General features: G+C 54.4%; 3 protein-coding genes across 3 annotated transcripts; 2 read left to right on the top strand and 1 right to left on the bottom strand.

Annotated features, from left to right (window-relative positions):
* Positions 1 to 906: 906 nt before the first annotated feature.
* LOC132321342 (olfactory receptor 14A16-like) lies at positions 907 to 2,877 on the top strand. The gene is made up of 2 exons (XM_059834849.1): positions 907 to 1,742; positions 2,544 to 2,877. Exons 1-2 carry the CDS (start codon positions 907 to 909, stop codon positions 2,875 to 2,877), a joined length of 1,170 nt encoding a protein of 389 aa, XP_059690832.1.
* An 8,107-nt stretch (positions 2,878 to 10,984) lies between these two features.
* Positions 10,985 to 11,908, bottom strand: LOC104260577 (olfactory receptor 14J1). Its single transcript, XM_009816339.2, has one exon. The coding sequence runs from the start codon at positions 11,906 to 11,908 to the stop codon at positions 10,985 to 10,987; it is 924 nt and encodes a 307-aa protein (XP_009814641.2).
* A 10,578-nt stretch (positions 11,909 to 22,486) lies between these two features.
* LOC132321343 (olfactory receptor 14J1-like) lies at positions 22,487 to 23,548 on the top strand. The gene has a single exon (XM_059834850.1). It carries the CDS (start codon positions 22,535 to 22,537, stop codon positions 23,546 to 23,548), a length of 1,014 nt encoding a protein of 337 aa, XP_059690833.1. The 5' UTR covers positions 22,487 to 22,534.
* The last annotated feature ends 118 nt before the right edge of the window (positions 23,549 to 23,666 follow it).

A 23,666-nucleotide genomic window follows, 5' to 3' on the forward strand; every position in this document is an offset into this window, starting at 1 on the left:
TCTGACCCTCCCTTCAGGACATCCCATATTTAGGACATTTGACTCTTTCCCTGGGGGTCCTGCAGGGCTGCAGGCTGCCCTCCAGAGGGTCACAACTCTCCCACAGCATCACTGTGTTTTCCAAGTGCCCAACAGAGAAGACACTGCGAGGCTAAGGCCAAGGAAATGCTGCTGGAGGGCTGGATGTGGGCAGCTGCAATGAGCCCTCGGTGTCCCTGGCTGGGAGGGCAGAGCTGAGAGCCTCCTCTGCTACGATGAGATGGGATGCGGGGTTTGGAGATCCGCACTTGGAAACTGGACTCCTCAGCTCTCAGCATTGTCCTGGATCTTGTGGGGGGAACACCTGAGTGTTATTGTCCTCCAGCTCAAGGAGGTGCCAGCACAGGGCAGCTGAGAGCAGGGCTGATGGACACACCGTCAGTCCTCACTCTGCACTGAGGGACAGTCCCTTTGCCTGTCAGCACCCACAAGATTTCACCTGGAGTGCAGCAGGAATGCCAAGGACTCCAAAACTCCTCAGCAGTGGTGGGGCAGCTAGAACAAAATGCACAAACCAAAACCCCCTCAGCTCTGCTCTGCATTCGGGTGATTTGGGAGGGACAATGCTGAAAAGCTCTTTGATATCAAAAGTGGATTTAATCGGGAATCACCTTGTGTTCCTACTTACTTATTGGTGTAGGGCAGGACTGCATCCTGCAGAGCCCGCAGCAGAGCTCCCTTCTCCCAGGGGCACCCTCAGCCAGCACCAACCACAGCTCATGAAAGGAACCTGCAAAAGGTCTTCCTGAAAGGAGAGAGGAAATTTTGGAGGTTTCCACGAGAAACTGAATAGATTTTGTTCAGATGAATCTATCCTAACTTATGTATATTCCTTCTAGGACAGGATCCCATGCCCAGAGAAAGAACATGTCCAACAGCAGTTCCATCATGGATTTCATTCTTCTGGCATTCGCAGACACGCGGGAGCTGCAGCTCTTGCACTTCTGGCTCTTCCTGGGCATCTACCTGGCTGCCCTCCTGGGCAACGGCCTCATCATCACCGCCGTAGCCTGTGACCACCGCCTCCACACCCCCATGTACTTCTTCCTCCTCAACCTCTCCCTCCTCGACCTGGGCTCCATCTCCACCACTCTCCCCAAAGCCATGGCCAATTCCCTCTGGGACACCAGGGCCATCTCCTACCCAGAATGTGTTGCACAGGTCTTTCTCCTTTTCTTCTTTATTTCTGCTGAGTATTTTCTTCTCACTGTCATGGCCTATGACCGCTACGTTGCCATCTGCAAACCCCTGCACTACGGGACCCTCCTGGGCAGCAGAGCTTGTGTCCACATGGCAGCAGCTGTCTGGGGCAGTGGGTTTCTCTATGCTGTGCTGCACACGGCCAATACATTTTCACTACCCCTCTGCAAGGGCAATGCTGTGGACCAGTTCTTCTGTGAAATCCCCCAGATCCTCAAGCTCTCCTGCTCACACTCCTACCTCAGGGAAGTTGGGCTTCTTGTGGTTAGTGCCTGTTTAGCATTTGGGTGTTTTATTTCAATTGTGCTGTCCTATGTGCAGATCTTCATGGCCGTGCTGAGGATGCCCTCTGAGCAGGGACGACACAAAGCCTTTTCTACGTGCCTCCCTCACCTGGTTGTGATCTCCCTGTTTGTCAGCACTGGCATGTTTGCCTACCTGAAGCCCCCCAGAATTACTTTTCCCCTTCTAAATCTGGTGGTGGCATTGCTATATTCATTGGTGCCTCCAGCAGTGAACCCCCTCATCTACAGCATGAGGAACCAGGACCTCAAGGATGCCCTATGGAAACTGGTTGAATGGACGCTGTTTCATCAGCAATAACCAGCTTCCCCTTCTCTTCATGTTTCCCCGAGTTTATCTTAGGCCACAAAAGTGCATTTTTCTCTTCTAATAATCCTGCTTGTGGAATTTTCTCAGTTCATGGTACTTCACTAGAGGCTTGATGCTGTTGTGCCTGACCCTCGCACAACACTATGTCAAATGTCACCTGTCCAAGAGCAGCTCTTAATAAAAGGGCATCTCCCAGGTACAGAACGTGGAGGTTGGGCTCTTCCTCTAATGGTCCTGCCAATACAACATCTAAGGAACGGGTCTTTTAAAGAGTTTGTTCTTGTGTTCTCAAAGTTTTCTGGGTGAAGCTCACTGTGATATTGGGTTCCATTGGACCAAATGTTCTGGTTTTACAGGCTCTCTTCTTGGCGTCCAGTGGCAGTGGAGATGGTGCATGAGCTCCCCTTTATCTCCTCAGGCTGCTTCATGAATGTCAAGACTCATGGCATTTAGCAGACTCTCTGGAAATTAATTTGGAGGGGTCAGGAGAGGATGGGGACTCACCACATGCCATGGAGTGGGAGTGAATGGAGACACACAAGGGGCAACACCCTCAGAGGTGAAGTCCACTAAAAGCAAAATATTGAATTGAGGTATGCACTGGAGGGGTGATTAAGACGCCTTGGGCTGGTCCTCTGCTGCTGAGCTGGACTGGGCTCCTGGGATGGAGGGAGCTGATGGCAAGTGGTTAGTGCCTGTTTATCATTTGGGTGTTTTGCTTCCATCGTGCTCTCCTATGTGCAGATCTTCAGGGCCGTGCTGAGGATCCCCTCTGAGCAGGGACGGCACAAAGCCTTTTCCACGTGCCTCCCTCACCTGGCTGTGGTCTCCCTGTTTATCAGCACCAGCATGTTTGCCTACCTCAAGCCCCCTTCCATCTCTTCCCTTTTCATGGATCTGGTGTTGGCAGTGCTGTACTCGGTACTACCTCCAGCAGTGAACCCCCTCATCTACAGCATGAGGAACCAGGAGCTCAAAGATGCGCTGAAGAAGCTGATTCAATCAGTAGTCTTTCAGCAGCAATAAGCTGCCCATCTCTCTTCACAAGTGATTTCCAATTCATGGCAGGAACCTCCTGTGTTTGGGCATTTTTTCTGCGACAATCGTATTTGCCCCGAAACGTCTGCATCCACTCCACTTCTTCAGAGGCACAAACCCAGCCTGTCTGACCCAGAGGCTTTTGCATGTGTCTGGCATGATGGCACAGCTGGCCTCCCGTGCTCCATCTCTGTAAGAAAAGGGGGGTTCCTCAGTGCCGGTGTCTGGAGGTTGGGTTCTTCTTCCAAAGCTGAGGTCAGGCAGAGGCTGAAGAAGTTGTCCCCATGAGGCCGTGCTGCTGTGCTGGGCTTCCCCACGGTCTCAGGGGTGGACAGCATGGGGTGATGTGTTAGGGAATGGGACTGGAGAGAGCTGTCTCTGGTGGCCGCGCTAATCGGCCACTTCCAGCAGCGGCCACTCGCCACGGGTTTATGGGTGAGTTTTGCTGCACGGCCATTTCCCACCTCCTGCCGTGCTCAGTGCCTGCACTGGGGAATGGCCAGCCCTGCTCGACCTCTCTCCTTGTCCAGACCCCGTCAGACGCCGGAGCAGGGATGTCTGCAAAAGCCCACATGGGATGCAGACAGCACTGGGTAGGTTCCAGGGCCTGGAAGAGGCTGTCTCAGGTTGGAGGAAGAGAAGGGGGACAGGGCATAAAGGGATGGCAGGGGGATCATGCGCGAGAAACTGTTCCTCACACCAAATACAGCCTTTGCCATGCTGTGTCTGCACAGCGGGGCTGTGGGACCACGTATGGGGCAGAGGGGCTAGCCCGACACAGGGCAGGACGCTGCCGGGGGCCGTGAAGCAGCTGCCGGGGGGTCACCACTTGGAGTTGGTGGCTGCAAGGAAAGTCACGAGCAAAGGGCAGAGCTTCACTTGCTGTGTTAGAGACCAAGGCTGCAGAAGGAAAATGCAGGGCTGCTGCTGAACGAGGACGGTGCTCTCATAACCAGCAGACGCCGATGGGGCTGAGGAACTCAATGCCTTCTTTGCCCGAGTCTTTGCCGAAAAGGTGTCCCAGGCCCCTGTGCTCCATGAAGGGGTTCAAGGAGGAGGAGAGCACGTGTTGGCAGGAACCTCAGGAAATCCCAGAAGGACAAAGGCCAGTTTCTGCCCCTGCAGGAGACTCACCCTGGCAATGGCACAGGCTGGGGGCTGCCGGGCTGAGACCAGCCCTGTGGGAAAGGTCCTGGTGGGCAGGGAGCTGGACAGGAGGCAGCGTGTGCCCTGGCAGCGAGGGAGGCCACCAGCATCCTGGGCTGTACGACCAGGAGCGCGGCCAGGAGATCGAGGGAAGGGATTCTCTGGAATACTCCATCGGGCTTTCAGACCCCCATTCAGGAAAGATATTGTCAAGCTGGAGCGGGTTTAGCAAAGGGCCCTCAGGACAGCCAGGGACTGGAGCACTTTGCCGGTGAGGAGAGGTGGAGGGAGCTGGGCTTGTCCAGCCTCGAGAAGGGAAGGCTGGAGGGAGCTCATCACAGCCTGCTGGTACCTGCGAGGAAGTCGTGGAGAAAACAGAGCCAGGCTCTCAGTGATGGTGCATGTGCATGTTGGGAGGGAAAAACCAATGAGCTTTCAGCCTGGATATAAGGAAAACCTTTTCACCATGAGGCTGAGCTCCTCACTCCCGGGCTCTTGCTTCCAAGCGAACACCCTCCAAGATGAAGTCCCAAGTGTGGATCTGAGGCTAATTTGGCCCGAGATACCCTCCTGACAGTGAGGTATAGATAAAGCCAAGCAAGATTCAATTACTTTGACCTCCAGTGCTGTCCAAAAAGGCCTTGTAGAGGCATGGAAGAGGCTGAAGATCTCATTGCCTCACTTCCCTACTCCTTTCCTCACTCTCAGCATGTTTGTGGATGACACATGACTGGGGGAGCCCTCCATTGAGTAGCCGGCGGGGAGGGGAACAAGACAATGCCCAGAAATAGCTCCCACATTTAATTACTCCATAAATCTTTACTTGGAGTTCTCTGGAAAGACAAAACAGGTAGAGGAAGGAGAAAGGGCAAGGAGGCTGAAGAAGAGATGGGAAATATGTCAATATAGACAGAGTAGGTTTTCAGAACAACATTGCTCCACTCAGAGCACTGGTAGGAAATGTCTTTTGATTAACAGCTCTGTATTAATATCTTGGCAGAGAGAGATTATTGTAGTGTACGCAGGTGGTCCTCCCAAATAAAAAAGTAAAAAGAAAAAAAAATTGCAAGAACTCAGCCCAAATATCTGACATTCTGAAAATGGAGATGGTTTTCAATTATTGACTAGAACAATTTTTAAGTAGGTTTCAACTCAAGACTAAGACCTACATTCAGGTCTGGATTCATTTGTCCACATACAGAGCTGTCCGAGCTGTCCTGGGGTTCCAGAAGTACCCAGAAGGTGATTGGAAATGTGATCCAGGGCTCCCTTCCGGCGCATGAGCTGGTCACCACGAAATCTCCAGGCCTCTCGCTTGAAACAACTTCTTTCTCTCCATTTTCTACAAAGGGAAGTCTGGACAAGGCGATTAGATGTAAACATCTGCATTGAGGTGCCTGGTGTTGGATAAGGGCAATCTTGTCCCTTTCCTCACCTAAAATAGAGTGACCATTCATGTACCCGGGAGGGAATGGGAAGGGAGTGTGTGTTGCTGATGTAGGGACTCCGAGCAGCATATGGGTACTTCGGTGACCCCAGGGCATCTGAGATAGCAACAACGGACAAATGTGGGCAAAGGAGTTAATCAAAGGAATTCGCTCCATCACCTTCCCAGGGACTGAAATGCAGCTGACCAGCCTGTAGTTCCCTGGATGATCCTTCTTGCCTTGCTTGAAAATGGGTGCAACCTTTGCCTTTTTCCCATCACCAGAGAACTCCCTGCTTGCCCTGGCACTTCAAAGATGATCAAGAGCAGCCTTGCAATGACAACAGCCAGCTCCCTCCGCACCCCTGGGCACGTCCCCTCTGGTCCCATGGACCTGTGTGTTCCCAACTGGCTTAAGTGCTCCCGGAGACACATCTTCCACTGCCATGGGTGCAACCTTGCTAGCACAGATGTTGGCAGGAGACTCGAGGACCGGGGAGGCCTCCGGGCAGATCTTACCAGACGAGGATGGGAAAAAAGCAATGAGGTCCTCAGCCTTTTCCAGGTCTCGTCACTACATATCCTGCCCCACTGAGCCATGAGACTCTCTTTTCCTCAGCTGACTCCTTGGGCTGCTGGTGAACTTCCAGAAGGCCTTCTGGTTGCTATCCCTATTCCTTGCTAGTTCCAGCCCCAGCTGAGCTTTGGCTTTCCTGCCTCCATCCCTGTCCCCCAAGGCCATGGCTCTATCTGCCTCCCGGACAACCTGTTTCCTCTTCCAGCCCTGTGCAATGCCTTCTGGTGTTTGAATTCTTCAGCCAGAAGATTCCTGTTCATGCTCCTCAGCTGGAGCAGGGGGAAGAGAGTGAGGAGGAAGGAGCGGCAGAGACGATGTGTAATGAACTGACCGCAAGACCCTACGAAGCTCGGCGGGGAGGAGGTGGAGAAATCAGGAGTGAAGTTGAGCCTGGGGAGAAGGGAAGAGTGGGGGGAAGGTGTTTTAAAGCTTGGTTGTATTTCTCATTATCCTGCTCTGATTTGCCTGGTAATACATTAAATTAATTTCCCCAAGTCAAGTCTGTTTTGCCCATGACGGTAATTGGTGAGTGATCTCCCTGTGCTGTCCATGAACACCAGGAATGTATTTAACAGTCAAAGGGGACATTCAGCTTCCCTGACGCCTGCCTTGCTGTGAGGTGTCCTTGAGCCTTCCCTTCTGCAGGCAGAACAAGCCCAGCTTCATCAGCCTTTCCTCACAGAGAAGGTGATCCAGACCCCTGACCATTTTCAGGGCCCTTCCCTAAATCTGCTTGTCATGGTTTAGTCCCAACCGGCAACTAATCACCACACAGCCGCTCGCTCACTCCCCTTCCTCAGCTGGACAGGAGAGAGAAAATATGACGAAAGGCTCGTAGGTCGAGACAAGGACATAGGGACATCACTCACCAATTACCATCACGGGCAAAACAGACAAATCAGAGTAGGATGATGAGAAATAAAACCAACTCTTAAAAACACCTTCCCCCCACCCCTCCCTTCTTCCCGGGCTCAACTTCACTCCCGATTTTCTCTACCTCTTCCCCCCGAGCGGCGCAGGGGGACGGGGAATGGGGGTTGCGGTCAGTTCATCACACGTCGTTTCTGCCGCTCCTTCCTCCTCACACTCTTCCCCTGCTCCAGCATGGAGTCCCTCCCACGGGAGACAGTTCTCCACGAACTTCTCCAACGTGGGTCCTTCCCACGGGCTGCAGTTCTTCACGAACTGCTCCAGCGTGGGTCCTTTCCACGGGGTGCAGTCCCTCAGGAACAGACTGCTCCAGCGTGGGTCCCCCGCGGGGTCACAAGTCCTGCCAGCAAACCTGCTCCAGCGTGGGCTCCTCTCTCCACGGGTCTACAGGTCCTGCCAGGAGCCTGCTCCAGCATGGGCTTCCCACAGGATCACAGCCTCCTTCGGGCATCCACCTGCTCCAGCGTGGGGTCCTCCATGGGCTGCAGGTGGATATCTGCTCCACCGTGGACCTCCATGGGCTGCAGGGGCACAGCCTGCCTCACCATGGTCTTCACCATGGACTTCAGGGGAATCTCCGCTCTGGTGCCTGGAGCACCTCCTCCCCCTCCTTCTTCACTGACCTTGGTGTCTGCAGAGTTGTTTCTCTCACATATTCTCACTCCTCTCTTCCCCAGCTGCCGTTTCCCAGTTTTCCCCCCTCTTCTTAAATATGTTATCACAGAGGCGCTACCACTATTGCTGATCAGCTCAGCCTTAGCCAGTGGCAGGTCCGTCTTGGAGCCGGCTGGCGTTGGCTCTATCAGACATAGGGGAAGCTTCTAGCAGCTTCTCACAGAAGCCACCCCTGTAGCGCCCCTTCCCCACCCCACTACCAAAACGTTACCGCGCAAACCCAATACACTGCTCCAGCTTGCCGGCACCTTTGCAGTACCGGGGCTCCCAAAACTGGACAAACACAGTGTTCTGGACGTGGTCTAACACGTGCTACATTGAGCGGGAGAGTCCCTTCACTCCATCTCCTGGCCATGTTCCCGGCCGTACAGCCCAGGATGGTGCTGGCCTCCCTCGCTGCCAGGGCACACGCTGCCTCCTGTCCAGCTCCCTGCCCACCAAGACCTGTCCCACGGGGCTGCTCCCAGCCTGGCAGCCCCCAGCCTGTGCCATCACCACAGTGAGTCCCCTGCAGCGGCAGACACTGGCATCTGTCCTTGCGGGATTTTTTGAGGTTCTCCTCCGCCTTGAACCCCTTCATGGAGCACAGAGGCCTGGGAGACCTTTTCAGCAAAGGCTCAGGCACTGAAGGCATTGAGTGCCCCAGCCTCATCTGCGTCTGCTGTTATGACCCCTCCCTCATCATTCAGCAGCATGTTCCTTGTTCAGCCTTTTACTGCAAACGCAGGGACTGAAGCCCTTCGTTTTGCTCTTGGTGTTGCCTGCAGCCCCCATCAGCTCCAGCTGAGCTTTGGCTTTCCTAAACACACAGCTGCATGCTCAGGTCACAGTTCTAAATTCCCCCTTCCTAGCCTGTCCTTGCTTCCACTTCCTGGTCGCTGTGTTGTGGCTCCCATCTGTGACTTGTCCCTGAGCCAGTGCAGCCCCATTGCCCAACACATGTCCCCACGTCCCCCCTCATCAGACACTGCAAGGGAAAGGGTGTGTTTGGGGTGGGGAAACGTCCCCCATCACAAATCCCCATGGCAGCCCTCATGTCCATCCCCACCAGTCCTCTTTCTTTTGCAGCTCGCCAGTGCCCAGCCCTAGCCAAGCCCCAGCCGTGTCTGACCCAGGGGTTCGCAGACAGCCCTGCTCTGGGGTCCGCCACGGTCTGGGCAATAAGAGAGCCTGGGGCAGGGCTGGCTCTTCCTTTGACACAGGCACCAAGACCAGCAGGAGGAAGGAGATGGTTGCAGAGCAAAAACACCGATAAATTGGGGGGAGTGGCCAGTTCTGGAAATGGCCGATGGGAGAGGCTGGGGAGCGACAAATGCTCTGGGGCACCTTCCTGCTCTGTCCATGCCACCAAGGGCACAGACTGACCTCCTTTCTCGGGAGGTCCCCTCCAGGAGACCTAGGTCTGTACCTGACACGCTGGAGCGCGGCCTCGCCCTGCGTGGTCAAACATCTAAGCTAACATTGGTGCTGTCCTCTCCCAGGCACTTTGCAGCCCAGACCCTCCCCAGCTCTTTCCATCATCTCCCCTGCCTGCTCCCCAGCCCAGCCCTGCAGAGCAGCCCAGCCTGGGCTGGCCCCACAGCAGTACCTGCCGCAGGGTGCTGCAGAGCTCTGAGCATTAACCCCATGGCCCCAGCTCCTCTGAAGGGCACAGCAGCTCTGGGGGGCAGGGAGACGTCTCAGCCTCCCCATCAGCTCCAGGGCTGGAGGCTCACCGTGGCAGGAGAAAACGGAGGTCAGCGAAACTGCAGGTCTTGGGTCAAGGAGACCCCCACCACAGACTGACTGTGCCCTTTCCATGTCAGCCCCTATCCCCAGGCCAGCACAAGAGTCCTGGCGAGGCGACAGAGCAGCCTGCCCTGATCGGGTGCCTGCAGAAAGAGGTTGCTTTTTCATTGATTCCTCCCTGCAGGCACAGAAATGCTGCCTTGCTCTCCTCTGCAGTGACCCCTGCTCCCCAGAGAGCCTTTCCCCAGGTAAGCATGTCCGTGCTGGCCTGGCCTGGTTCCCTCCCCACGCTCCCTGCAGGGCCCCAAGCTGGCAATGCTGCCCTGCAGAGGGAGGGGGCTGTGGTGCCCTGGGGCCATGGAGTGCCCCTGAACTGGCCATGCTGGTCAGGGTGCTGAGCAGAGCCAGCTGGATGCAGATCACTGCTGCTGAGACCCTTTTCCATCTTCCCTTGATGGCTCAATAGTCAAAGTTGGGGCTCAGCGGGACCATGGGGCGTCTCCGGTGGCACAGAAGACAGGGAAGGGCTGCACTAGATCCAGCCCATGGCTTTCCATGGGGGTGTCCTGAAACACTCTCCACTCTTAAGTCCCTTCTGGCTCCTCACAGCCTCTCCTGGCATGGCAGGGGCCGTGTTAGCCCCTGGTCTCCCCAGGCTCACCCCTGAGCTCTCCTGGCAACTCCCGATTCGTCTCCAGGATGGCATCTGCCATCAGCCTCACTGCAGGCAGGACAGTTCCAGGTAGAGAAATCAAAGAACCATTGCTGTCTGCTTGGACAAGTGCCACCAGGAAGAGAACTCTTGGTCCAGCCGTCAGGCCCTAACAGATTCCCCTGGGACTCTGAGCTTGTCCCTCCAAAGCCATCAAGAACCCGAGAAGAGCAAAAGTCCTTTTGAGGGAGCAGCTCCTTGGGTGTATTCCAGCTTTGGAAGAGGTGTCCGGCCTTCCGGCCCTGCCCTGAGGAGCCCTTTTGGTGATGGTGGTGCTAGCAGGGAGGCCAGCTCTGACACAGAGGTTCATGTGGCCTGTTCCTGCCTGCAGCCACAGGGATGCCACTGTTGAGAAAATAGGACTGTCTCAAGTTGAAGGAGACCTTAGGGCTTACCCAAAGCTAAGGACACAGCAGGAGAGTGTGAGGAGAGACCAGCACTGAAAAGACCACATCCTGACGCGGTCCAAGGCCATGGCTCCAGAGCAGTGGCAGCCCTGACTCGAAGACGGCAGCGAGGGAGTGCCCGGCAAGGCAGCGAGAGGCAGCTCTGAGGGCCACAGAGCTGCTCCATGAAGCATCTGGACTTTGGGCTCCTTAACCCCTTCTGTAGGTTGGGGCTGGTCCCCGACCTCTGGAGAAGATTGGAAGAGATGGGAGCTCAGACAAACGATCTTCTGCTGGCTTCATTATTTATGCAAGGAGACTGGTTCCTTAGGGACATTAGGATACTTCCTCAGATAAACCATGCTGAATGTCAAGAACTGGGATGAATAATACTATTTACATGCAATTCATATTATCACAGATGTAAAAAGCAAATATAAAATAAAGAAAAGAACAAAAAATAGTCCTGACTTTTCCTGACATAGCCTGAGTGTCATGAGAAGATGATGGATTCCTTAATGATGTTGAAATGATAGTTTCTTCAGACCATGCTTGATCTCCTGGTTCCTCATGCTGTAGATGAGGGGGTTCACTGCTGGAGGCACCAACGAGTACAGGACCGACACGACCAGATCCAGGGATGGGGAGGAGATGGAAGGGGGCTTCAGGTAGGCAAATATGCCAGTGCTGACATATAGGGAGACCACGGCCAGGTGAGGGAGGCACGTGGAAAAGGCTTTGTGCTGTCCCTGCTCAGAGGGGATCCTCAGCACGGCCCTGAAGATCTGCACATAGGACAGCACGATGGAAACAAAACACCCAAAAGCTAAACACGCACCAACCACAAGAAGCCCAACTTCCCTGAGGTAGGAGCGTGAGCAGGAGAGCTTGAGGATCTGGGGGATTTCACAGAAGAACTGGTCCACAGCATTGCCCTTGCAGAGTGGTAGTGAAAATGTGTTGGCCGTGTGCAGGAGAGAATTGATAAACCCACTGCCCCAGACAGCTGCTGCCATGTGGACACAAGCTCTGCTGCCCAGGAGGGTCCCGTAGTGCAGGGGTTTGCAGATGGCAACGTAGCGGTCATAGGCCATGACGGTGAGAAGAGAAAACTCTGCTGAAGCACAGAAAAAGAAAAAAAAGACCTGTGAAGCACATCCAGAGTAGGAGATGGCCCTGGTGTCCCAGAGGGAATTGGCCATGGCTTTGGGGAGAGTGGTGGAGATGGAGCCCAGGTCGAGGAGGGAGAGGTTGAGGAGGAAGAAGTACATGGGGGTGTGGAGGCGGTGGTCACAGGCTACGGCGGTGATGATGAGGCCGTTGCCCAGGAGGGCAGCCAGGTAGATGCCCAGGAAGAGCCAGAAGTGCAAGAGCTGCAGCTCCCGCGTGTCTGCGAGTGCCAGGAGGAGGAACTGGGTGATGGAGCTGCTGTTGGACATTTTCTTCCTCTGGGCAAGGGGCACTGTGCAATAAGGAATCGACAGTGACAAGTTAGGAGAAACTTCTCAGGACAATCCCATGCCATTTCTCATAGAAATCCCTGTCCCTGAGCTGAATGAGGGACAAGTCAGTTCATTCCCCAACCCTATCAACTGAATGACATACTGCCTCACAGTTTCAAATACAACTTGGCCACGTAGTTCCCTTGAAGACACCTCCATTGAAGGACCGCAGTCAGAGTTAGAACAGAAGCTGACTTGCACCATCATGCCAGCCCCGAGAGCAAGAGCACAACGAGCAGGTGCGGAAAAAAGGAAGGCTACTGCTGTGCTCCAAAAAAATGAAGCAGGGACAGAAAGGCAGACAGGCATGCAGGGCAGCCTTCTCCTTACCCGGCTGTGCTCTCCACCTCACAGACACATGCACACATGCATATTCATTGTAGGACCCACGTCTTTCTCTTCTGGAGGTCCAGCTGTGGAGGAGGTAACGCATGCCCTGGACTGGGGGCAGAGGCTCTTCTGGGCGGGAGAAGAGACCGCGGGTTGCTCTGGGGGAGGCACCTGCTCTGCAGGGGATGGCAGGGAGGTGCCCAAATCTTTCCTCCCATGGCGTTTCTGGTAGCAGCTCCCTCTCACTCCCGGCCCATGTCTCTGCTGCCTGGAGCTGTCCCTGCCACCCGAGCTGTTTCTCTGTGCCCTCTTCTCCCAGTCGCTGCTCACAGAGCCCATCCCACCCGCTGTGAGCTCAGCTCTGCCCTGAGATACCTCCTGGCAGCGAGGCACTGCCCAAGGGCATTTCTGGGTGGGCAGGGGCTAAGAAGCAGCTCAGACAAGTGCTATCAAGAACTGGGGTCTCAGTCCCTTCTCCAGAGAAGAGAAATAAATTCATATCTCCCACTGCCCACCCAGCCCACCAACAGTGGGAAACTGAAAGCACAGATACCTTCCCTTTCAAGTAAATGCTGCCTCAATGTTCTTCTTCAAAAGGACACTCTGCAAATGCCCCGAGGCTTATCTGGAGCTGTGAGAAGCCCACGCAGCGCCCTATCTACAGCAGAAGCACCCTGCCCTGCCAGGGTTGCTCCTTCCACCCACAGCTTCTCCCCACAGCGCCGTGGGGAGCTCCCCGGGCAGGCTGAGTGCTGACCCTGGCAGACAGCAGCGTCCCTGCCCCAGCACACAGCCCCCGGGACACAGGGACCCTGCTCTGAAGGACAGCCCTGGGCACCCCTGGCTGCACACCCACCTTCACAGCCCTGCAGCCATCCCTGGGAGAAGGCAGCGAATGTGCCCTGTCCTTCTGACGGTGCAGCAGGGAAGCCCTGCTCTGGAGCACGTCCTCCTCCTCTACGCTGGAGAAACTGAGAGAGTCCTGATAGATCCCGTCAGCTCTCAGATGTACCAGGTTCAGGAGATCCCTCCAGGAACTGAAGCAGCACTGCCCTGCACCCAGAGACTTCCCATGTAGAGAGAGGGCTGTGACGATCTCTCCCCCAGTCAGCTCTCGCACCCTGCCGCTACCAACTGCCTTTCAGCTCTCTCAGCCTCCCTCCTCTCCCCTCGGTGCCTGCAGGCAGTGCCCTCAGCCCTGCTGCGCTTTGCAGAGGAGCTGCTCCTGGGCAGAGCTGTCTCTCTGCAGCGCTGCCCGCTTGCCATCAGCTCCCTCCCTCCATCCCAGGAGCCCAGCCCAGCTCAGCAGCAGAGGACCAGCCCAAGGCGGCACTTTCTCTGCCCCCTCTGGGCTCCCTCCAGGTGTCCCTGGGGCTCCAGGGGAACCTGCTGTGAAACAGGCTGAAGGGATCACTCATCTTCCCTCCTGCAGCTGGGGAGAGAGACTTCTTTCCAGATGCGACATTCAGAGACACAGTTAAGAACCAGAATCCCCTTTCCTTGTCCCATCGTTAGACAGGACACCCAGAAACTTACAGGGAGGGATCTCCTCTAACCCTGCTGAGGGAAAGGATTCACTTGGGTCATTCAAGACATCCCATCCTGGGTTTGAAGTTTTGGGCCTAGAAGAGGACTCAGCTCCCTCCCAGGCACACCACAGTCCCCAAGGATGTGGGATTTCTCCCTCCCCTGTTCCCCTGTGCACAAAATAGGCACCTGCATGTGAGCTGTTTGTCTCACTTGTCACACTAATGGAGATGGAGGGAGTTGTTCAGGTGGGAACATCTGGTGACATTTGAGGTGATACCAGAGCGTGTCCAAGCTATGTGCAGGTGAGTGCAAGCTCTAATGGAGCAATGCTGAGAGACAAGGCAGCATCTGGGGGCATCCTCTTGGAGCCTGGAGGGGAATTCCTTTGGTAGAGGGAAATGACAGCAGATGTTTACAGTTAGGAGAACTAAAACCTTCCCTTTCCCTTATGTCCACAGCACCTACAGAGGTAGCCAGCTGCCCAGATGGAGCCAAGTCCCTCTCCTTCTCTTCCCCATCAGCTGTATTTCCTACATCTCCACGGACTGTAATGGCAGTTGTCTCATGGACATCCCCCAGTGCTTAACCTGGTTCAGGGCAGCTGCTCAATGGCCACACACAGGCCTGGAGTGCTACACGAGATGCCAGGGCTCTCCAGCACAATGGCCTGTGGCTGGCAGGGACAGCACAGGACCTATGGGAAAGCCATTCCCGTTCAGAGGGGATGCGGGACAGACACCCCAGCCAGCGTTGCCGACAGGTTCGCTTCCTTTGTGCAAGCCCAGGTGGCATCTCCGGCAGATTCGGGCTCTGTTGGCCAGCGACTGAATCCCAGCCCTGCAGTGAGGCAAGGTCTGACCCAAGTTCATCCAGCCGATGCAGAGCAGTGCATGAACAGGAAGCCCATCGCACGGGCGGCTCCAATCATTTGGCTGCTCCCAAACTCTCTTGGTGCTTCTTTCAACAAGCCTTTGCTCAGCCCCTTGATGATACAGTCAAGGAAGAGGTGAATGATTGTCACCGTGTTCCTGGATCACCGCATGTCCAAAGCCAAGGACATTTTCAGCAGCACCTTGTCTTCCTGGAGATCAGCTTCACCTCCACCACAGGCCCTCAGAACCTGCAATCAGGAGAAGGCAGAGGAGAAAGGCTTATTTAAGCAAGCCATGGAAGTCTCCAGATCCATGGCCCCAGGTCTTGTTGGGGACTGTAATGACCCCGACACTCACTGGGAGGGGAGCACAGCAGGATGCAGACTGTGCAGCTGGTGTCTGGGGTCTCTTGGGACCTCTTCTTTGCACAGGTGCCAGGCCAACAAAGGTGATCTTTGCCTGAATCTGGTCCTTGCGAAAGAGGCAGTGCTGATGAGGGATGTGAAAACCAGTGTGAGCCTGGGCTGCAGTGACCGTGAAATAGTGGGGGAAGAGTTTAGCCTCTTCAAGGGATTTTTAGTTGTAAGCCCGTGGGCAGCAGAGCTCCGTACAGCGGGTCTTTCTGGAAAGCATCTTCAAAGCACAAGGCGTTTCCAGACCACTAAGCAGGAAAACAACCAGCCATTTCAGGAGAGCAGCTTCGTTAAAGAAGGAACTAATTAAGAAGTTTCATAGAAAAACAGAAGCATTCCGGAGGTGGATGCAAGGACTCAGGGACAAATTTAGAAATGGGGATGGCTTTAGGGAAGCCAAAGCTTCCCTGGTGTGGACCCTTGCAAGAGGTTCGAGGGCATCAAGTGGAGCTGTTAGTACTTCCAGAAAGAGTTTTAGAAAAAAACAAAGAGAACGTGTGGCCACTGCTGAAATTAGTAAGAGCAGGTGTAGACAGCTCTGAGATACTCTATATCTCCTTTGCCTTAGTCTTCCCAGCAAGGTCTCCCAAGCCTTTGCGCCTTGAGGCAGGACTCCGGAGGAAAAGAACCAGCAGTGGATGTGGATCAAGTCAGGGGTCACTTGAGCAAGCGCAATCCTTTCTGGTCACTGGGGCTGGAGGGGCGGCATCCCAGGGAGCTGAGCGAGCTGGCCTTTGTCACAGGGAGAAAACTCTCCATCACCTCTGAAAGGTCATGGAGACTGGGGAACATCCTGATGACTGGCAGCACCTTTGTACATTGTACGCACCTTTCAAAAATGCCCAAGGGATGAGCAGGGGAACAGAAGGCTGTGCCCCCGAGGACGTCCACTCGCGTCCCCTTTCTGGGTGTCTGAAAGGAAGGTGACGGGATTTACCCAGGGAGATTGTGCCTGGCCAGCCTCTTTGCTCTTTCTGAAGAAAGGAGAGGATTGCTGCACGGGGGAGAGCAGTGGTTGTCTTCTACCTGGAGGTCAGCAAAGCTTTCGCCATCATCCCTCACAATATTCAATGTTAGGATATTATGGTCTGCATGGGGGGATAGGTAGATGGGTAAAAACGAGCTGGACAGGTGGGCTCAGAGGTACGTGGTCAATGCGTGGTTCTCTGCCTGCAGGCATCTAGCTAGCAGGGTCCTGCTGGGGTCTACCCGGCAACCTGCCCTGTTTAACATCTTTTTGATGACCTGGAGGAGCTGAGAGAGGGATTATTCATAACATTTGTAGCAGAGACCACATTGAGGAGAACAGACACTACACTGGAGGGCAGGGTGGCCATCCCAAGGGGCATAGACAGGCTGGAGGGATGGACCAGTAGGAACCTCATGGGGTGACAGTGATGTGGGCAAGCAGGGGTGGTGGATAAAATCTTCAAAGGAAGAGGCAGAGGCATCGGGCAGTGTAGGACAGCCCGTGGTGGGGATGGCCCCGTTGCTGGGGCTGGCACCTCCCAACAGAACTGAAATCCTTGTCCTTTTGACTATGGCTGCTGTCTCTTCCACCGAGGTCCCCAAGAGAACACCAGGTCCCTACAGCTCCAGCGCTTTCTTGCCTCTTCACCCACCCACTCACTCCATAGAGCCTCAGAGGAGTCCTCCTGCTGTCCTGCACTTGGCATCGTATGCCCCCACATCTCACTGCCCCCAGCAGCAGCCCTGAGCATGCCATGAGGGAACAGATCCCCATTCCTAGGGGGTCAGGGCTTGAACATCCTGCTTGATCACAGAATAACAGAATCACTAAGGTTGGAAAAGACCTGTAAGAACAGCAGGTCCAACCATCAACCCAACACCACATGCCCACTAAACCATGTCCCGCAGTGCCACATCTACTCGTTCCTTGATGAAATGCATGAAGGCCTTTCACAGTTGCCTCCACATTTGATTTTCCACCTGTAACCAGTGCCTCTGAGTTCCTGCTTCAGCAGCCCCCAGGGATCGTCCCTTTTCTGGTCATTCCCTCCATGGCCTCTTCAGGGATGGCCCTCGCTGGGGCCCACTAACACCCTCAGAAACCTGGAGGCTGTGTGCTGACTTTTACTTCTCCAGAGCCTTGTTCAACCTTCCTGCAGTATCTGCAGTTCAGGAACTTGGCACCAGAGGGCTCCTTAACATGCAAAACTCACTAACAAGCCAAGGCAGTCCACTTTCCACTTTTCTTCATAGCAGCTAGTATGGGGCTGTGTTTTGGATTGTATGGGGCTGTGTTTTGGATTTGGGCTGGAAACAATGTTGATAAAGCGGGAATGTTTTAGTTACTGCTGAGCAGGGCTCACACAGCACCAAGGCCTTTTCTGCTCCTCACCCCACCCCACCAGTGAGTGGGCTGGGGGTGCACGGGAAGTTGGGAGGGGACACAGCCGGGACAGCTGACCCCAACTGACCAAAGGGATATTCCATACCATATGACATCATGCTCAGTATATAAAGCCGGGGGAGGAAGAAGGAAGGTGGGGACATTCGGAGTAATGGCGTTTGTCTTCCCGAGCAACCGCTACGCGTGATAGAGCCCTGCTTCCCTGCAGATAGCTGAACACCTGCCTGCCGACGGGAAGTGGTGAATTAATTCCTTCTTTCACTTTGCTTCTCCGCGCGGTGTTTCTTGCTGTAGTTATTAAACTGTTTTTATCTCAGCCCACGAGTTTTCTCACTTTGACTCTTCTGGTTCTCTCCCCCACCCCACCTGGGGGGAGTGAGTGAGCGGCTGTGTGGTGATTAGTCCGGCTGGGCTTAAACCAAGACACTGCCCCACGCTCTGTTCGTCCATATTCACTCACAGCGAGTCTCACACTGAAGCCGTGAGCTCCCGGAAATCACAGAAGGAAGCAAAGGAACAAAGTGAATCAAATGCTCTCTTTGGAATAGCCGAATCTGCACTGATGCCAACATATCGGGGTCACAGGAGTGTCTTCAAGTAGACTCTGCAGCATCTGGACCCACTCATTTCTCATTCTCCTCCAACGCTGGAGCCCTTGGGTGCACTTGTCCAGGCTTCCCTTTCTTCTCAAGGGAGAGAAATGAGCTGTCTCAGCTGAGATGCTTTGGCCTATCCTGCCTGTCCACCAGCTCCTGCTCCACAAAGGCTCCCATCAGCCCTGGGTCACATTTCCCAGTAGCATGTGGGGTCTTCAGCTACCCCCAGGAATCTTGGAGGCAGTGGCCACCTCTGTGTGGGCAACTGCATCAACCGCTGAAGGAAGGTGTTAGGCAGAAGTTGAAACATATGTGGGAAAGACCTTGGTGTAATAATTGGGTAAGAAGGCTTTGACACTTGTCTGTAAATTCTCATGATTCTTTTACAGGCCATGGCCATGGACCAGCAAGGTAATGACACTTTCTCTCCCTCTATGTAAACACAGATTTATACATCTTGTCCCTTTTGACTGGTAACATTTGGGTTTCCTCAAGTAGCTACTGATTTGGTTCCTATCCACTGATGGCTGTTTTCCTCTCGAGTCCTGCCTTGAGGCACCAAGGCCTGGGAGACCTTGCTGGTGATAAGAGCACATAAACTATCTCAGGTCTATTTAGACCGACTCTCACTAAATTTAGGGGTGATCCCATGTTATCTTTACTTCTTCCTTCACTGTCCCTGAAGTAGTAACAGCTCGTTATGGTGCCCTTGAATTCACTTGCAGGTTTCAACTGAGTTTTGCTATAGACCATTTCTGTGCTTGGAGGACGTTGTCCTTGAAGACCAGCTGTACGGAGCTCTGCTGCCCTTCAATGCTGCTGACCATGAGACCCCACTACAACTCCCCACAATAGGCCAAAGTCTGCTGTCGGGAGTTTCCCGAAGATGTCGGGAGTTCCCCGATGCCAGGAGTTGACCGACGGTTCACAGCTGAAGGAACAGATGCGTCTGACTCAATATGAGTGATAAAGCATAGTTCGTCTTTATTATTCAAGCAACACATATTTATACAGTTAGACCTAATACGCGCCTACTTGTCAGATCCTAATTGGCTGAGCCTAAAAGTTGCTTTTGTTTATGTTCTTCTACTTGCAGTTTGAGCAGCTGTATAACTCCCTTCTACTTTGATCATAACTTCTTGTTATCTACATCCTCATTTCTCAAGGACGCCCAGTCCTTGCCATGTAGCCCTTATTTATTGCTTCGTTTGTAATTTTCCACAGGCCCGTCTTTGTCTCTCTCAGAACAAGTTCTGATCCATCAGCTGCACAGGACCACCCCAGGGGCCCGCATCCTGCCTTCCCACAGACTGCCCCTCTAAGATCCGGCAGCTGCAGTCTCTATTTTCCTTCCTCACTCTCCTCGGGAGCTGGGACCCCACTATTTCAGTGTCACGACAGAAAAGGCTTACGCTGACCTTCAGTTCACTGGCCAGCTCTTCCTTGCTGGCAAGTGTCAGATCCAGGTTGGCATGACCCTTGTTGGCCCATCTGCCAGCGGTGCTAAGACGTTCTCCCAAGACACTCCAGAAGCTGCCTGGACTGTCTGCATGCTGCTGCGTTCCTCTTCCAGAAAATGGCAGGGTCATTCAAGTCCCCAGTGAGGACCAGGCTTCTACATGCCGAGACGCTTCCTTGGGGTGCTTAGAAAAGTCTATGCCAACTTCCCCACCGTGACTGTGGGTTCCTCGTCTCCCACCACGATGTCACCTTCACTGGCCCCTCCTCTGACCCTCACTCACAAGGGCTCACCCAACTTGTCCCTTGCCCCACAGAGGAGCTCCAGACATCCCAGCGACTTCTTCCCTCTGAGGGAACCCCACCCCAGGTCCTTCCAGCCTGTCTCTCCTGAACAGCCTCTGCCCATCCATTGCAGCACCCCAAGCTGTGTCACTTGTCCCCCCATGCCTTGGCCGTTACTCCACGGATGTCAAAAGCACAGGCTACAGCTCGTCCTGGCTGTGCCCTGGCTGAGGGCATCAGTGCGCATTTGGGCTGTAGCCCCTCCGGTGTAGCCCCAGGCCAAGCTCTGACTTGTCTTAGGGAAAGCTGGTACCAAGTGTCCAAGAGCCCGTCTGTGCAAAGGCTTTGCTTCAGAGCAGAGATGTGCGGGAGTGGACCCCAGATGGAAACATCAAGCTGAAATGGGATGCCAAGAGAGTGAGCAAACCCTGCTGTGCCAAGGCCAGAGAGAAACAGGGCTGGGCAGTGCAGCGCAGAAGGAAAAGGGTTTTTTGTCAGTGGTGTCTGTGCTGCCCCTGAGGGCTTTTGCCAGAGGTGAAGCTGATCTCCAGGAATGCCAAGGTGCTGCTGACAGGCCCACTGTGAAAACTGTTGGTCTGCTCCTTGGCTGTGTTATCCAGGGGGTGAGTAAGGGTTGGTGGAGAGAAAAAAGAGCAATTTGAGAGTGTAGGCACATGAGTGGAGACCCGGTGTGATGTGCCTTGTGTTCCTGGACTGCCCTACAGCGACTGGCTGGAGAAGGAACAGACCTTGCCACGCTGCAGGGGTGGCAATCAGTTTCTTGCACAAAGGAACTCTTAATGGGGATGGCTTTGCTGTGCTGTACCTGCCAGCCACATGTAGTTACGTGTGAGAGCCTTGGCATCTCACATCACACTATGGGCCTCTATTTGGACATTAAATACAGTAACTGTCCGGAATTTGATTAGGCAACGTGGGGATGAAAACTGTCATTATAGTGAATGGAGATCTAGTCAACCCAGCTGCTGGAAAAGAGAGAGAGAAACTTAATTCTGCCTATGATACAGATGGCAACATAGGCTGCCAAGAAAAGAGTAAATAGAGACAAGTGCAGTCATCTTGCACATGCCTTGGCCAACCTCTGGCACCTCAGATGTCACCAGGCATTTCATCTGAAGAGCCAACTCCTGACCTACATCTTCATTAATTAGCACAGGAGCTGAGACAAGCAGCTCACATGCAGGTGCCTGTTCAATGCACACCGGAACTGAGGCGGAGGAATCCCACCTCCTGTGCGGTTGTGGCAGCCATGGGAGGGAGCTGAGTCCCCTTGCAGTGCTAGCAATAGAAACACAGGATGAGATGCCTCAACTGACTCAGCTGAATCCTATCCCTCAGCAGGAGTAAAGAAGATCCCTGCCTGTCATTGTCTGGGTGTCCTGACCGACAATAAAATATAAACGGTTATTTTTAGACCTAACTCTACCTCTGATGGGAGAAGTGACACAGCTGGAAAGAAGTCTCTCTCCCCAGCTGCGGGAGGGAAGATGAGTGATCCCTTCAGCCTGTTTCAGGGCAGGTTCCCCTGGAGCCCCAGGGACACCTGGAGGGAGCCCAGAGGGGGCAGAGAAAGTGCCGCCTTGGGCTGGTCCTCTGCTGCTGAGCTGGGCTGGGCTCCTGGGATGGAGGGAGGGAGCTGATGGCAAGCGGGCAGCGCTGCAGAGAGACAGCTCTGCCCAGGAGCGGGGCTGGGGGTACTGCCTGCAGGCACCGAGGGGAGACCTGCGAGGCTGAGAGAGCTGAAAGGCAGTTGGATGAGTGCTCCAGAGCAGGGCTTCCCTGCTGCACCGTCAGAAGGACAGGACGCGTTCGCTGCCTTCTCCCAGGGATGGCTGCAGGGCTGTGAAGGTGGGTGTGCAGCCAGGGGTGCCCAGGGCTGTCCTTCAGAGCAGGGTCCCTGTGTCCCGGGGGCTGTGTGCTGGGGCAGGGACGCTGCTGTCTGCCAGGGTCAGCACTCAGCCTGCCCGGGGAGCTCCCCACAGCGCTGTGGGGAGAAGCTGTGGGTGGAAGGAGCAACCCTGGCAGGGCAGGGTGCTTCTGCTGTAGATAGGGCGCTGCGTGGGCTTCTCACAGCTCCAGATAAGCCTCGGGGCACCTCCCTGCCATCCCCTGCAGAGCAGGTGCCTCCCCCAGAGCAACCCCCGGTCTCTTCTCCCACCCAGAAGAGCCTCTGCCCCCAGTCCAGGGCATGCGTTACCTCCTCCACAGCTGGACCTCCAGAAGAGAAAGACGTGGGTCCTGCAATGAATATGCATGTGTGCATGTGTCTGTGAGGTGGAGAGCACAGCCGGGTAAGGAGAAGGCTGCCCTGCATGCCTCTCTGCCTTTCTGTCCCTGCTTCATTTTTTTGGAGCACAGCAGTAGCCTTCCTTTTTTCCGCACCTGCTCGTTGTGCTCTTGCTCTCGGGGCTGGCATGATGGTGCAAGTCAGCTTCTGTTCTAACTCTGACTGCGGTCCTTCAATGGAGGTGTCTTCAAGGGAACTACGTGACCAAGTTGTATTTGAAACTGTGAGGCAGTATGTCATTCAGTTGATAGGGTTGGGGAATGAACTGACTTGTCCCTCATTCAGCTCAGGGACAGGGATTTCTATGAGAAATGGCATGGGATTGTCCTGAGAAGTTTCTCCTAACTTGTCACTGTCGATTCCTTATTGCACAGTGCCCCTTGCCCAGAGGAAGAAAATGTCCAACAGCAGCTCCATCACCCAGTTCCTCCTCCTGGCACTCGCAGACACGCGGGAGCTGCAGCTCTTGCACTTCTGGCTCTTCCTGGGCATCTACCTGGCTGCCCTCCTGGGCAATGGCCTCATCATCACCGCCGTAGCCTGTGACCACCGCCTCCACACCCCCATGTACTTCTTCCTCCTCAACCTCTCCCTCCTCGACCTGGGCTCCATCTCCACCACTCTCCCCAAAGCCATGGCCAATTCCCTCTGGGACACCAGGGCCATCTCCTACTCTGGATGTGCTTCACAGGTCTTTTTTTTCTTTTTCTGTGCTTCAGCAGAGTATTTTCTTCTCACCGTCATGGCCTATGACCGCTACGTTGCCATCTGCAAACCCCTGCACTACGGGACCCTCCTGGGCAGCAGAGCTTGTGTCCACATGGCAGCAGCTGCCTGGGGCGGTGGGTTTCTCAATTCTCTCCTGCACACGGCCAACACATTTTCACTACCACTCTGCAAGGGCAATGCTGTGGACCAGTTCTTCTGTGAAATCCCCCAGATCCTCAAGCTCTCCTGCTCACGCTCCTACCTCAGGGAAGTTGGGCTTCTTGTGGTTAGTGTCTGTTTAGTCCTTGGGTGTTTTGTTTCCATCGTGCTGTCCTATGTGCAGATCTTCAGGGCCGTGCTGAGGATCCCCTCTGAGCAGGGACGGCACAAAGCCTTTTCCACGTGCCTCCCTCACCTGGCCGTGGTCTCCCTGTTTCTCAGCACCGGCATGTTTGCCTACTTCAAGCCCCCCTCCATCTCCTCCCAGTCTCTGGATCTGGTGGTGGCAGTGCTGTATTCGGTGGTGCCTCCAGCAGTGAACCCCTTCATCTACAGCATGAGGAACCAGGAGCTCAAGGGTGTTGTGAGGACAGTGATTTCAAGGACTTTTTTCAGTAGTCATAAACTTCCCATCTATCCACAAATGACTCCCATGGGAACGCATTCTAAGCCTATACTTTGTGAAGGGTTTTATTATCATTAACATCATTATAATTATATTTATAATTTTCATCATCATTATCCTTATAATTATCACTATCATTATTGCTGTTTTTATTTGTGGTTATTACGTTCCTACACAACGTTTTAGATTCGGGTCA

The sequence above is a fragment of the Gavia stellata genome, unplaced genomic scaffold (assembly GCF_030936135.1).
Source record: "Gavia stellata isolate bGavSte3 unplaced genomic scaffold, bGavSte3.hap2 HAP2_SCAFFOLD_59, whole genome shotgun sequence".
Classification (NCBI taxonomy): Eukaryota; Metazoa; Chordata; class Aves; order Gaviiformes; family Gaviidae; genus Gavia; species Gavia stellata.

What these genes read in the sequence shown, in the direction of transcription:
- LOC132321342 (XM_059834849.1), top strand. Translation starts at nt 907, where the DNA reads ATGTCCAACAGCAGTTCCATCATGGATTTCATTCTTCTGGCATTCGCA. An exon ending in GCATTGCTATATTCATTGGT is followed by an intron (nt 1,743 to 2,543) that starts GCCTCCAGCAGT and finishes GCAAGTGGTTAG; the next exon opens with TGCCTGTTTATCATTTGGGT.
- LOC104260577 (XM_009816339.2), bottom strand. Translation starts at nt 11,908, where the DNA reads ATGTCCAACAGCAGCTCCATCACCCAGTTCCTCCTCCTGGCACTCGCA.
- LOC132321343 (XM_059834850.1), top strand. Translation starts at nt 22,535, where the DNA reads ATGTCCAACAGCAGCTCCATCACCCAGTTCCTCCTCCTGGCACTCGCA.